The sequence below is a fragment of the Enoplosus armatus genome, chromosome 11 (assembly GCF_043641665.1).
Source record: "Enoplosus armatus isolate fEnoArm2 chromosome 11, fEnoArm2.hap1, whole genome shotgun sequence".
NCBI classification, from domain to species: domain Eukaryota; kingdom Metazoa; phylum Chordata; class Actinopteri; order Centrarchiformes; family Enoplosidae; genus Enoplosus; species Enoplosus armatus.
The window spans coordinates 4261573-4276747 of NC_092190.1; the positions used below are offsets into that span (position 1 = coordinate 4261573).

Here is a 15175-nt window from a genome sequence, read left to right on the forward strand (position 1 = left end):
AGCAGACTTCATGATGCCACTGAAGAAGAAATTCCAGTGACAGGCAGGAAGGCTGATAACATGAGGGGGTGATTACTGGAGGCCTGATATGACTGAAACAACTAATTAGGGAGGTGGGGCTCTCCTTGCTTCAGTCAAATTTTGGGGATGTGGAGCGGTGAACGTGAGAGGATGTAAGTAAGCTAAAGGCGGCGGCTAGGCTTTGCGTGGTCACCTGGGTACGGCCCACGCTTGTCTTTGTCAAGGTAATTGAGTCAGGCAGCTGTTGATGTGCTCTTAATTGCATGTTTGACATTATATGAAACTCAAAGGGAATCCTTGGCGATGCTAGAGTGAGTATGATAATAGCTTGGAGGAAGAGAAAAGAGTGACGTGAGATTAGAGACGGAGGAGGGGAGGAGGAGGGGCATGCACACGGAGAGAGAAGAGGGTGCAGAAGGCTAATGCATGTTTGTGTGGCAATGAGTCCTCATCAGAATTGCTGGTGGATACTGTTTTGAAAGCTGCACATTCATATAATTTGTATGATGGTGCTGACCCTAAGGATACATTATACATACACATATATGGAGCCGAATCATGTTTCCATTAGAGATGATGGTGTCAGCTTAACCTCCTCATTTCCTGTCATGCTCTCTCGCATCTCAGAAACACACACATATATGTGAACCCTCAAACAGACATTAGCCAGTCATCCAACATCGACACCATCTAAATATCACATTTAAATGCATGTTGCTGAGGGCACACTCACTCACAGAGGCACAAAGGATGCAATACAGAGGAGGCGTGATACCCCCTGGGTGTAGACACACACACACTCACTCTCTCTCTCACACACACACACACACACAAATTGCAAGATAGCAGTCACTAGCATGCAGAAACCTCATCACAGACCTTGAAACAGAAGACACAAATATGCGCACACACATTTCCACACAGTGGAAAGATGTATTACACACACACACACACACACACACCTTCACACACAAGCTGTATCACAAAGAAAGTACAATACACTCACATACGTATGAAATCCTCACCAACTTACACATGCATGCATTCACTGGCACTAGCATATACACAGTAATTGCCATATTGGTGTTGCAAAATATGTTTTCTATCAATTAAAGTCAGACACGCTGAGTTGCGATATGAATATTTATGAGTTGTTTCCAGGGCGATGTTGCGTAACTCAGAAGCTGTTTATTTTAGTCTCTGTTGGCCCCACATTCAGCGTCATGATAGAACTATAAAATGGATGCACATCGTGTTGTGTGAAGGATAATTAGTATAAAACGTCTGTCTCTTTCCTGTTTGTCTTGGACATTCGTTTCTCTGTCTCCTCGGCTTTGTGTCTCAGTTCTTTATCTCATCGCTTTCTTTCACGTTCTAGTTCCTCGTTATTCTACACATCATTTTCACTCTTGCTCACACACTGTGATAGCCTGGTGAAATGGCCTGGGTTTACCCTGTCTCCTCCTCACTGCATGCTGGGAAAGGCTTCAGCCCCAATTGAACCTGAACAGGATATAGTGGTTATAGAATATGGGTGGTTGATGCATGCTGTTCACACAGTCTCTTCCAGCTCTCTTCCTCTCGTAGCCCATTCTTTGTCCTACATAATCTTCTCTCCTCCTTTATACATATTTTCTCCGTTTTTAGCTCTTTACTGCCTCCATTCGTCTCCCTGCTTTTCTTGCTACTTTACTTCTAGTCCTTTTATGCTTTTATATTCTAATTTCTGCAAAATTTAGACACACAGTCACTGTTACAGCACTGCTGCATGCACTCACACACTTGAGCATGAAGGCCTTTACTTTCAGTTGATAAACTCCCTTTACAGCGGCCTGGTGGGTCTGTAAGTGCTTCGCCTCTTTCTGAAGTTGACTCAGGTTGTACCATATAGTCTTATCAACCAGGTCTACAATAAAGACATCTGCTCTAATGTAGGCTGACTCACACCTCACTCTTGTTCCCCCTCATACCTTTTTTCTGATCATCAGTCATTTTAGTCATATACTGTGTATGAATGTACACATGCGCGCGTAAAACACCTGAGCAGAGGGAAAATATATATAAATCCTGACCTTAAATTGCCGCTGTACAGGAAAACAGTCTAGTTAAAAACACGACTCCATGCAGGCTAAGAGCAGGATAATAAAACATCATGTGTAGGAGTTAATAGATAAATAACACTTAATGCGCAGTTCTGGGAATGTGTTTTGCTCCTCATACATAACATGTTTTTTTTTTTTTTTTTACATACACCTGCCTAGTGCAAACAAACTGAAGTAAAGGAGAACATCCATCACTGAAACACATGTACACACACACACACACACACACACACACACTTTCCACTTTCTTTTCTCACTGTGTAGCTCTGTGGAGGCTTGCAGCTGAGTCCACACGGATCACAGCAGGTCGTTGGTTCCTCCCACATTTCCTGTGTTTATCACACGGAGGGTCATTAATAAACAGTCTCACATGTTTGCACTCCGATGACACATGGTTATTTCAAGATTTCTCATGTTCATTGTACTCTGCAACTCACATCTAACACATCTGAACACTTAAGTTGTGTGGCGAAGTGTGGCACATACGGTTACACACAGACTTATTGATCCTTGATATTTCAACAGGGTTGATGAAAACATTACGGACTGATTCAAGTGTCAAGGGAAATTCATCTTGTTTGTGTCCTGTTTTCATTTCTTCCTTCCCTACTTCGTTCATATAATGTTGATATTTGGTAATTTAGTATGTAGCCTAGTGTAAGACATCAAATAGGGTAATCCACAAAGGAGCAAAAAATATTCACATTGATTTAAAATGTATTTAAAGCTTTCCACAGTTCACACTTAAGACCAAAATTATAGTTTCAAATGTAAAACGGCTTCACTTTTGCACAAATAAAAGCCATGTTTAAATTCATGTCCTTTTTCCCACAATGCACCCATCTCCTGAATATGGTGAATACAAAGGGTATGACCTATACATGTAATGATGATTAGTTAAAGGTAGAGCATTGCCCAACCGAAACACAAAAATGTGTGATTTGTCATCTAATGTTTGTCCTCATGTAACTGCTGTGATTGTACTTGTCCATAAAACAGCCAAGTGAGACTCAAAGACGATCTTCTTAAATGTTTTCTTCCTTCAGTAACAGCATAAGAACAATCAAGTGTCATTGTCCTCCTGTCGCCTTTGCTTCAGCATCTTGCTGTGTTTGTTTTTCATTGCTGACCCACATCCTCATGGGGTGGAGTTGTGTCCACATCCTGGGGCCACCACCATGTGAAACCAAGGATGATGTTTCTCATTCTGGCACTGCTTGCCTCCTCATTGTGTTCATCTACACCTGTTCTATTTCCTGGAGCTGATGTAACTGCAGAGTGTCGGGGTGGTGGGTTGGTTTCCCATAAGGGACTGCTGGTTTTGTCTGTCTGCGTTAGAGGTGGGTGGGTTTTTGTCTGGTTTCCTGTAGCCGTTAATTGCAAAGGCCACCCCTATTAACATCATAATGATTTAATATCCTTTTATCCTATGAAATAAAACCTGATAGACCTTCAGGGGGAAAAAATGGACATAGGTGCTTTTTCACACAGCAAACCTACGTAGCTTTAACTTGTTTTCATCTCTGTCACACATCTATTTCCTAGAGGGTCAGCGTTTCTTCTTAAAGTTCATCTTCATTTAATTTCAAAAACAAACTCCTCTGCATACCTTTCTTCCCCAAATGTTTCAGATTTGTTTTGTGTCAGACTTGGTTGAAATAACTCTTTGTATGTGCAGACTAGCAACCATATTATGGAAATTAATGGGGATCCAAACAAAGAATAGAAAATAAAAAAGACTTACCTCCTGCCTTTTTCCTGCCTCCTACAGGGAGGAGGAGGAGAGCCTGCGGGACAAGATTCGGGCAGACCATGAGCGAGCACTGCAGGAGGCAAAGGAGAAGCTGAGGAAGTCACGTGAGGAGCTGCAGGCTGAGATTCAGACGGAGAAGAACAAAGTAATGGAGGACCTGAAAAAGAAGGATGCGGGGCCTAAACCCTTGCCACCAGTCCCCATGCCCAAAGTGGTAGGCGTCAGTGACGGTGAGCCACCAGAGCCGGACGCCAAAGAGAAACGCGACAAGATCAGAGAGGTAAGATTACCTTTGGCCAATTAGAGTTTTTTTAAACATCCAGGTTTCATTCAATTTGGACCATATACATGGGAAGCCATCATGGGATTAACGCAGGTTATTTCACTGCTTCCTACTGATGGGGCCAGCTACACACTCTAGGTACTCATATTATCATGTATCAAATTCTAAGCTGTTGCTAGTTCTTAATATCAATATATGTTGGAGTCCCTCATTTTACCATATGATGGAAGGACCTCCTCCTTTGGTGTACTACTCATCTGAACTTTAGACCCTTAAAATCTTTAAACTCTCTCTCTCAACTAATTTCGTGTCCTTATTTACATACCTGCATGTTGAGCACAAGATCTAATGAGAATTAATGGCATTTATTAGAGAGAAAATGCCACAAGTGCTTTGTGGAATTCATGAGAAAAGCAAGTGCAATTGATATTTTGTACATTCAGTGTATGAATTACAGTGTGGGACAGGTTGGACCCAGGATTTGGGGGCTTTAGTCCACTTCCATTTTCAAATCAGTGCCATCAGCTCCCCATTCATATTTAATCCTGTGAAGACCATTTTGCAGTAGACTGGGGTGAAACACAGGATTGGTGTTTGATGAAATTTAGATCCTAGCATGTGTGTGCGAGGGCCCATTTGTGCTTGACTGTACTGTACGTCTGGATACATTTCTGTTGCCTAATGTCTGTCTCGGCGCCAGCTTTTATTGAAGGCAATGGCGAGCCAGACGGACAGTGCCTGAGCAGAATGCAGATGGTGCTATCTGGTCTCGCTCTCTATAGACACTAAGCCAACCCCAGCCTATCTCCCTCTCTCTGCTCCTCGTCTTCCTTTCTCCCCCCTGCAAGTTCTCCTGCATAATTACCTCATATCGTCTCTCTTGAAACGGCACTTGGAGTCAGAACACTCGCCGCGCATGGGAGCTGGCCCATTCACTCCAAACCCGCCTTTGTCTCTAAATGCCGCTTTTGTTCCCCTCATAATTACCATTCAGAGAGAATGCCATACACTCCCAAATGAGCAAGAAAGTAGCAGCTGTATGGGCTACAGCACAGCGCAGCACACTCCCCTTTTCCTGATTGCCGTGTGATTCCAAGGAGAAATCATAATCGCACACTGCCATGCAATTGTGACTAAAAGACGGGAGCTTTTTTTAAAAAAATGCTGGCTACAGGCAGCCATTTGGCCTGCGTTTTGATCTTGTAAAGTCCAGGGAGGAGTATCGGCATCCATCTTCTTGTCATCGTTTATGTTTCATGTAGTCCGTAATTCAGGCAGTGGTAGTTGTTGAGCCAGTCTGTTACCACATTACTTTCCATGGGATTATACCATCTGTCTGACCAGAAGTCTTTACTGAATTACTTTGGTTTTTGGTTCAAAATCTGGTCCTTTGCGCAGTTGCAAGGATCAATTGCAATCTTTGCTTCTGGTTATAATGTTTGGAGTGGGGTTAAATATTGATAATTTTTCTAGCTGTGAGGGAAATTTTGTAGCTGCGTGGTGGTATTGCCATTAAAAACTGCAACAAAAACACGAGCAACACTTTTTAACAAAAGAATGAAACAAATTCTACTGAAACTGAAAATCAGCTCTACACTCTTTGAATCTTTGTTGTGATTTCAGTCACTGATTTTGACTGTGCAGAGCTGTCGCTGGGCTAGAAAACCCATTTTGGCCCCCACTTATAATTTTGAAGCAGTTGTTATTGAGTATTCTCTTTCCATTGGTTGACAGTCTTTGAAGAACATTTGTTTTGTGCGGTCCAAACCATGTTAACCTTTAGTGGATGGACAAAGAAAAATTTGCACAAAGGGAAACAGCCTAGAGGTGAGTGTCATTTGGTGCTAAATTACAGAAAGATATCAGATTAATTATGTTGAATTCTTCCTGCAATATTCTTAATATTTCCCAATTTGATTCTCAGAAACTGACGTGATGCAGCTGGTAGACATTTTACCTGGCTCTTCACCTGCACTGGGAACTGTAAATGCCACTGCTGGTTGCTGGTTATGTTAACTTTGGAGACTACAATTCTGAGCTTCTTCAGTCCAGCTGAGGGTGTGGTAATCAGGGAAATTGGTCAAATCCAGCAGGGTAATTTTGCTGCTCTGTGCTTCAGTCATGCCACTCAGGCTCTTTGTTCCTCCAGAAATAGAAATGAACCTAATTTTTATGCCTTCCAAATGCATATTTCATTGACTGTACAGAACACACAAAAAACTCCTTTTCCACCACTTCCATTAGCTCAGAACTCTGTGCTCTTTTCCTATTCTGCTAATTATGCAACCCGGACATTAGTGGCCATTAAACCTTTGTCTGGAGATAGAGAAAGCTTTAGGGCAATAAAAGAAAGGGAATGGAATGAATTTGACCATTAACTGTGCCAATACTATTCACCTGTCACATCATGAGGTATTGTTGGCCCAGAGCTGTTGAAATAAGCTGGCTGTTGCAGTTAATGGGCCGTGGTACAAAAGCACAGTTCACTTTCAATAAGGTTTATTCATCAATAATGGTGGAAAAACACTAGTTAGTCTAGACAATTTGTAGGGTCCATAATGCAGAAATCAAAAGAATGTTTAATCCAATAGTAGAAGGTAAAGTTTTAAGTATTTCACTGAAGAATTCTTAATATAACGTTATTTATATTCCGTCCTCTTTAATTATTTGGAATCCAGTAAACTTTGTTCCTATTTTAGGATAAATGCATAACCTCTATGCATAGAAATTGCATGTTCGAGTGCTTATTGAAAACACTCATTGATGCTTCAGTGTCTTCTTGTATTCTGGAGAAATGTTTTACAACTTTTTATATGATATCAGTGGCTGGTTGATCACCGCTAAAAGGGCGTACTAACATTATAGGCCAAATTTAGTTGGTTATGCTTATGTGCTTTTAGACAGTAGTTGAGAACCAGTTTTTTTTTGTAACAAAGGAGAGATCCACACAAAACAGCAGAGAAGTAGGTTTCCTGAACAGATCCAGATAAAATATGAGTAGAATGTAAATTCAAAATGATGGACCTACAGAAATGCCCTGATTGCCCTGAGTGATTGGTTATGTACGTTATTTGCTGTGTATCGTGATCACAGTGATAGTGAAATTGAAGCAGACCTTGATTACTCTGCATCTTACATGGACTTCTATATATCTTCCACACACAGAGCTACAGCTTCATGAGAGGCCAGAGACTGCCTGCTACTCTGGATCTGTCTGTGTGAACATGTGTAAGACAGGAGGACCACCTTCAGAAACTCAAACGTCATTAATGACGAATCACAGGGAAATGGCGCAGACTGCCTTTCGGTTGACAGTGCTAGTAGTTGCTGTGCAGAATCACCACAGAAAAGAAAAGAAGAATCTCTCAGAGCTAAGTCTCATGGCCTACTTTGGCTCGTCGGGAGGCAGTACAGTGTTTGAAGGCCGTGGATCTGACTGCCGACTTGGCTCGCCAGTCGCTCAGCTGTGACTGCTGAGTGATAAGCAAAGGGTTACAGATTTGTGGCTGGCATTGGAGAGAGAGAGCGCGTGTGTTTCCCTACAGAGCCATGGACTGTGGCTGAAAAGCCCAGATAAATCGATGGCCAAAGCAGTCCTCTTTAAGTGCGATCTAAATGGTGCTGCTATCCAGATGTATTGGCCCATAAAGAGGCAGCGAAGGTTTGTGATGGAGACGTGGAATATCTGCAGAGATGGCAATGAGTATGCCCTCCACCATCTCATGTACTTAACCCTCTCTTTTTCTCTCTAGCGTCCTTCCTCATCCTCTCTCACTCACTGTCTTCGAGGCCTTGACAGTGCTTGGCAGATGGCCTTGTATGTCAATTGCACACCAGGCCTATACTGTGTGTATGTGTGTGTGTGTTTGTAGCACAATTGCCTCAGGGGTAGGGTACAGCTCAGCTTTCATCATTCCCCTGCACTCTGTCTCTTTCTAAAACCCCTTTCACACTTGCAGCCTCTCCCTGAAATGTTCAGGAACATTTCCTGTATGGGGTCATGTGTGACTGGGATCAGGGATCGATATTCTGGGACATCTGTACCACCAATTTCCCACCTCAAGACTTGGTAACATTTCAGAGAAAATACCGGTATGTCTGTGTTGTGAAGGAAAGCATTGCAGGGACGAGCACGAAAGCAAGCACTTTTACGTGGAGCGAGTGAACCAATCGCAAGACAAGGCTTGAATCTTGTCTCGCAATATTAAATAGGCTACATTACAAGAACATTGGCACTGGACAAAAACAGCTCCTCCCCCGCCATGTTCCTGAAAATAAGAGGCGTCTTGTGCCACGTACACGTACATCCAGCCCTTCTCCTTCTTCTTGGCCTGTCTCTTGGCCCCATCTATTCCGGCATTGCCATGGCATGTGTGAAAAGGTGCAAGATGGAAATGTTCCTGAATGTAGCTGCATGTGTGGATAGTTAAAAATCACAGCGGTGCCTGAAAGGTTATCCCAGTAATTTACCAGGAACTATGTGTGAAAGAGGCTTAATACTCCCCTCCTTCTCTTGCTCTCTTCCCGTCTGTCTCCCTTTCTAACTCAGCTCTGTGTCATTTGGCAGAGTCCTTGAATCTCCCTCATCCAGACAGTCTTACAAGGCTCATAAAAACATCTGTTTTCATAAAGATTGGCGTATTGATTTGTGCTGAACAATGAGCACTTCCATTCGCAGACAACACGGTACATCATTTAAGGCTAACAGAATGGGCAGGGATAAAAAAGAAAAAGCTGGAGAATGCAAAGGTGCGTGTTGTGTTGTTGTTTATGCTTTACTTCCTTTTAAACATGGATTGCGGCTGGGCTACAAATTATTTTTTATGAGGCAATCATGTAATGCTTGATGCTCTCTTGTAAGCCAGGCTTTCATAGCATGTGGCAGGGAGGTGATATTTGACAACCCATCCCCTCTACCGAAGACATTATAAATATCTATACATTATGTATAGTTCTATATGTCAACAGGGCTCCCAGCTGCTAAATGTATTCAGGAATACAGACATTAACCTTTTAAGAAAGTCGATATGTGACCACTATCCAGTGGTTGTGCATTGCTGCCATTATGGGTATGATATTGGTACATACTGCAGTTTAGTGTGCCATTTTTACATTATAATTACACTAATGCTGCTTCTACGTCATATTGTTCAGGCCATAATTATGAGCAGCCCAGTGGCAAAAAAAATGTTCATGGTCCAGGTCGGAGATATCAGGAAATACGTATAGCAGTGGCAAAAAGGCAGCAAAGCCACCATCACTGGCAGTTACACCTAAATAAAATCCAACATTAACACTAAAACAATAAAATCAGATCATTTAAAGGGAGCCATACTCTGTTGTTTGTATCTGGTTTCACTTGGAATAATAATCATGAATCATCTTGGAATAATGCAGGAGCTACAGTAGCTTCCTCGGGGTCAATGCAAGTTCAGTCATAACCTGTAACCTGTAAATGTGTATGTGTGCACTCCTTATTGAGCTCGATTTGATTTTTTTTTTTACAACTTTTCAACCACACATTGAGTGTTTTAAAAAGGCTGTCAGAAGGATGTAGTTCTCTGTGAGCACAAACTAGCTGTGCACACAGACGGCAGCATTAACCTGCAGTTAATCAAATAACCATCACAAACACTGACAAATTAAATAAAATGCTGTGAATATTCTCATCAGATCTCCAAATGAATATTTCTTAGAAAGGCGCAAGCCAAAACATGCAGGTGTTGTGTTTTATTTGCTTCTATCCCACAGTACATATGCACAGTTTTATACATATTGTATATACGCAGAGTTTTGCACATCCACCCCCACATCAATAGGTTATGTCAAACCTAAGAGCTTAAGTGTGTTTGACTGGAGAACTGGTGGTAAATTCCTTTATTGGATGTAAGGCAGAGAGCATCACAATCGTTTAAAGTAAAGGAGAGGCTTAATGAGCCTCACCAATTACAGCTCAGGTGATGGAGAGAGAGTGACAGTGAAGCTGGCAGAGAACAGGATCACCCTACAATGGCTCTCTGTGTCTCTGGACTGCTGCCGCAGAAGAACAGCTCTATCTCCAGCTTTGTTTCCCCTTTCAACCACTCATACAACAGAGAAGAGCAAATGAAACCAGGGTCATCCTTTCCCCACCTGCATCAGTGAGCAAGATCACAGGACTGACAGGGAGATACAGTTTGTTCCCTTATCTTTTCTGTTTGCAAAATGTCTACCTGTGTATCTGAATGTGGGAATGTGTGTCATTTTGTATATCATGAATTACTAGGATGGTCTGCCTGACAGCTTTGTCATATTAACTTATTAACTGTGCAACACTGCAAGAGATAAAGAAGAAGCAACCTGCATGCAAGGGCATCGTAGATCAAGCTACATTTTTCTTTTTACTTAAGAGCGAGCAGGCAGGGCAGAAAACATCTTATGCTTTCAATAACTGATGTCTGACATTTCAGAACTGGCTGCCAAAGAGCAAGGTGGAGGGCTGCAATAGGGATTGGGCACCTGCCGTTCCTCAGGGACCCAACCGAAATGTTGCTTGTGTGGGATGCTTTTATTTTTATGTGGTGAGAGGGCGCAATTATCGCAACTAGGGGTGAACATAGGATTAACAACTAAATTTAACATGAAAATAAGGTTTGATCATTTGTCATTTCCGTAACCTGTTTGCACAGACCCATTAGTAACACAAAAATGTGTTGAAAGCAAACATTTTCAGCATTAATAAAGGCATATTTTGTGATTCCTCAGTGCTTCTCCTGCCATAACTCTCTCCTACCGTAAACCAATGCAAACACCACACTTCCATGTTGCTACTTCACAGCTAATGTTTCCACTGGCTAAGGCCTTTATTGTCTATCTGGCCTCCTAACAACGCCGACTTCTTCAACATTAGCTTTCTGCAAAAGCCCGCTACAGATTATGTGTTTTATTTGCTAATATACGTTTTGAACCTATTATGCTTTACAATGACAGTTCATTTATCAACGTTTTGTAAAAGCAGTAGTCACCATGCCAAATTGCAATCAATAGCCAGGTAGAATAGGAGAATCCATCAGCTAAGTGGTTGTCAAGATACGGTGAGACATCTGCTTATGTGGACGTAGAGCGCAGATTTTATAACTACAGAGCAAGTAATTACATTATTCAGCAGTTCTGCTCTATAACAACACTTTGTAAGCACTGCCTTTAAATGTGAACAGGTTGATGACTCAACAGTTGCCTTGCCCTTGTTTTCTTTCTGTCTTTTTAAATAAACAAAGCTGACTTTGAAAAACTCCCAAGCTCCTAATCCCCTTCACCACTTTCATTTTCTGAAAGTGATGAAGGGACAATGAGTAAGGAATGGTGGAGTGCAAGGGACCCATTTTGTTCTCAAAAAACCCCCCAAAAAACCCTGACAACTAAACTGTCAACTAAAATGTTTTGAATTGTGAAATTGTATCTCTTCACAAGATGTTCCTGGCTCTTCTCTACTCTAGCTTTTTTTGTGTGTGTCAGTTACGCATCATTACACTGACTTATAAAAAAAAAAACCCCACAAAAGTACATAGTTTCATGGCCTTTTCTATTTCTATGTATTTAGTAAGAAAGAGGACACAACATCTCAGCCTTGTAGTCATCAGGGAAACACCTTAAATCAGCAGCGTGGGAGTATTTGGATATCAGACGTGTTAAAAGAGGCACACATTCAATTTGCAAAACATGGTGGCCGAAGCGGCTGCCAGTGAGTTCAGCACATTCAAACTGTTGCAGCATCCTCAGGTTCACCATCCATTCATGCCCAAGTGGAAGTGGCAATCCAAGTTTCTAACAAACTCACACATGAAGATGAATAAAGCAGAAGTATTGAAGCATTCATCATTTACAAAGCTCCTCATATCAGGTCATTCTTCACAGTCTAATCTTATCTCTGCATTATAGCATTGTCTTTTTCAGTGTTAAGAAGTCGCTGTGTCATCTTTTACATCCTGCTCCCGTCTGGATTGATTAAACTGTTGTGAAAAGTTTCTACCACTTGTAAACATCTTTCAATACAGTTAACCTATTTTTTTTTTTGTGAAACTAAAAGACGCAAACTTAAAATTATTATACAATTGCTCGATCCCTCCAAATCTAGCTGGTTGGCTAGTTTGAGAAAGTGACTGGACACAATAACTAATGTACGATAACAACTATTTTTCCGCCTTAGGCATTGCTCGAGATCTCGTAAATGATACCTGTGATGTACATGAACCCCCAGTATGCAGTATCATCGAATATTACATGATTCTGCACTTCATACTTAATATGACTCATCCTCTATCTTTCAAATTGGCTCGCTGGGAAAATATGTTATTTTAGGTTCCAAGCAAGGTAATTATGATCTTACACACCGGGATTGGATGACTCATTTATATCTTTTTCAGCTCCAGTAAACGGGATGGAGGGATCTGAAATCTTTAAAGACAGTGTAGGTGTTCTTCGATGATCAGTCTGCTGTGTTAAAAACCTTCCTGTGATATTGTCAAAACTGTGGGTGCTGTAATTTTTAAACCATTATTCATCAGTAATTATTTATGTAATAGAAACAATCATGCTTTTGGGGATGGGTTCTTTTGGTGGCCCAACCAATGTAAATTAGGTATTTGGATAATCAATTGCTCCTCTTGCTCTGCCGAACCCAAACAAATGGGAAAATTAGAGTGGGACTACACATGCTGTGCTCAAAGCTCAAAGCACAGGTATAGATAAAAAAAACAAAAAAACAACAGATGGGAATATCTGTTTTGACTAATCAAATCAACAAAATACCTAACAAATGCAGGTAAATCCAATATTGCCATAAAGCAGAGCATTATCCACTATAGCAGAGATACTGTATTGAAAGGATAGCTACCTATAAACAGCAACCCACATTCATCTGGTTGACAGCTTTTTAGACGTGTTCATTGTCTCCTGAAAAAGACATTCAAACACATCTTTTGATCCAGATATTGATGTAATTGAACTGACATCATGAGAGTGGTGAATTGTTGGATTGCGGCTTCCATACGTTACACTGTTGTAACCGTATCGGAAGCCATTATCTGTTTGAACTCTTGGCTTGTGAGCTGTATAAAAACAGCATATCTAGACTCTTTTACTGTCTCGATTTCACGGGGAATTTATTGCCACCCTCTGCCTAAGTACCATGAATGTATTTACTGCAAGAAGCAATTCAGATGTCACATTCTTGCCACCCTCGTGCATCTTCTGAAAGGCCTTCCGTGCAGCCAGATAGGAAGCCTCCATGGGGTGAGCTGGAAGGAGATGAGAAAGACGAGGGCAGGCGGACAGACGGGTGCTTCAAATCAGTCAAACTGACTCTGGAGGTCACTCAGAGCAGCACATAACTCCAGCTCCCCAAACCTCCAAAAGCTTGTCACCGTGTCCCTCCTCTGTGGGAGCTAAGCTGATTTTTACTTTTTTTTTTTTTTTTTTTTGTCAAACAATGGCAAAAGTAATGGCCTTGCTCTCAGCCGAAGGGGATTTATGAATATTTCAGCGCGCTGTGGTTGTCTGTGTCCGTACATTGTAATTGTGTGTGTGTATGAGACCGTGGCACATGGATGAAGGTGCATGAATCATGGCTGTTGGTCCTTCGGGAAAGAGATGGCTGGGGGCGTGTTGTGCTTCTTTTCTAGAGCAGGGTAGCAAGCGGCTGCCGTTGTGAAGGTCACAGCTCCTAATAGACTGCAGTCTTGTTGGACATCAAGAGGGAGGGCAACCTGCCTCTTCTGAGAAACTCAGCTGATTTTGATATTAAAAATCTGAGTATTTTGCATAAAAGATATGCCAGAAAGAGCTATTTAATTCAATTTGCAAGAATGCACAACTTCAATAACAGGTTCTTGTGTATAGTAGAATATGTTGTCAAAGTGTTTACCACAGGTTGAGTGTTTATTTGTTGCGGTTGACCCTGGGGCTGCAAAAGCATCGAGAGATTTCTGCTAAGCAGCAGTAAATACACGATCTCTTTCACGTTTAAATCAGTCTGTACTGTGCATTTGGACCTTTTCGAATCAATGAAATGAAAATACAAACGATTGTTTTGGGTGGGCCGGCCATATATATTCATTAAATGAGAAATCCTGCTGCCTTTCTCATCAAACCCAGCACCATATTGTAGGCTTCGCTTTTCACCCTCAAACTCGTCAGTCAATAGGCAGAGGGAGGGGAAGAGCGTTTTTTAATCTCCCTCAGACTCTGACCTTAATAACACAGGGCCACTCCTGGGCTGCCAGTTCGTTCCAAAGTGAGTTTGAGCGTATAACGTGGCATGATTAATACATTTACGGCAGCAAAACAGAGACTTGGCCACAGAAATGAGCAGATCACCGTAGAAAAAGATAATGGACATCTATGGCGACTTGTCTTCCCAATCCTCTCGGGCACAGAATAAGACAAGGCATGATTTATTAAGTTGTCCTATGGTCCTCAGACGCCACATCTGATTGTGTGTGTATATATGTGTTTGGACTGGGGACAGGACCGAGTGAGATGCTATTGATTGATGATACAGTGTACGACTCTGGGGTCACCTCCAGACGCCAAAGTTGGCCTGGCCTTAGGATGATGGATAAAAATAGCGATGTGTCTCTTTTTGTGTCAGTTTCTTATGCTATTAACTGTAAGGTAATTACTACATTAGCCAATAAGGCTAGCTTTATTGAATTTGATTGCCCACTTGAGCTTTTTACTTTCTTTCTGATCAGTTTGAATAAAGAGAGATATAGTATAAGACAGTCATACAGTTATCATGCAGGTGTACTGTAGTAGCTACCAATAACTGATATATTTTGCGATCAGGTACGCAGTATAGTAACTGGTATGAATGGCAAATCGGCAGCGATACCCCATGATTTGGCTGTACCATTTGTATCGGTATAAATTTGAAGCTAATTACCATGTACTGCGTGTTAACCAGTGCTCCCCTTTATCACTAAAACAAACACACATGGATCAAAAGATCAAGAAAAGTGGAGGAAAGGTGTGCTTCAT

At 41.6% G+C, this 15175-nt stretch overlaps 1 protein-coding gene across 1 annotated transcript in view; it reads left to right on the forward strand.

Moving 5' to 3' along the window:
* Positions 1-15175, forward strand: part of man1a2 (mannosidase, alpha, class 1A, member 2) — a 103085-nt gene that overhangs the window by 17301 nt on the left and 70609 nt on the right. The window contains exon 2 of the mRNA XM_070914705.1: positions 3895-4156. Within this exon, the coding sequence (XP_070770806.1) occupies positions 3895-4156 (262 nt within the window). The remainder of the gene's footprint in view (positions 1-3894; positions 4157-15175) is intronic.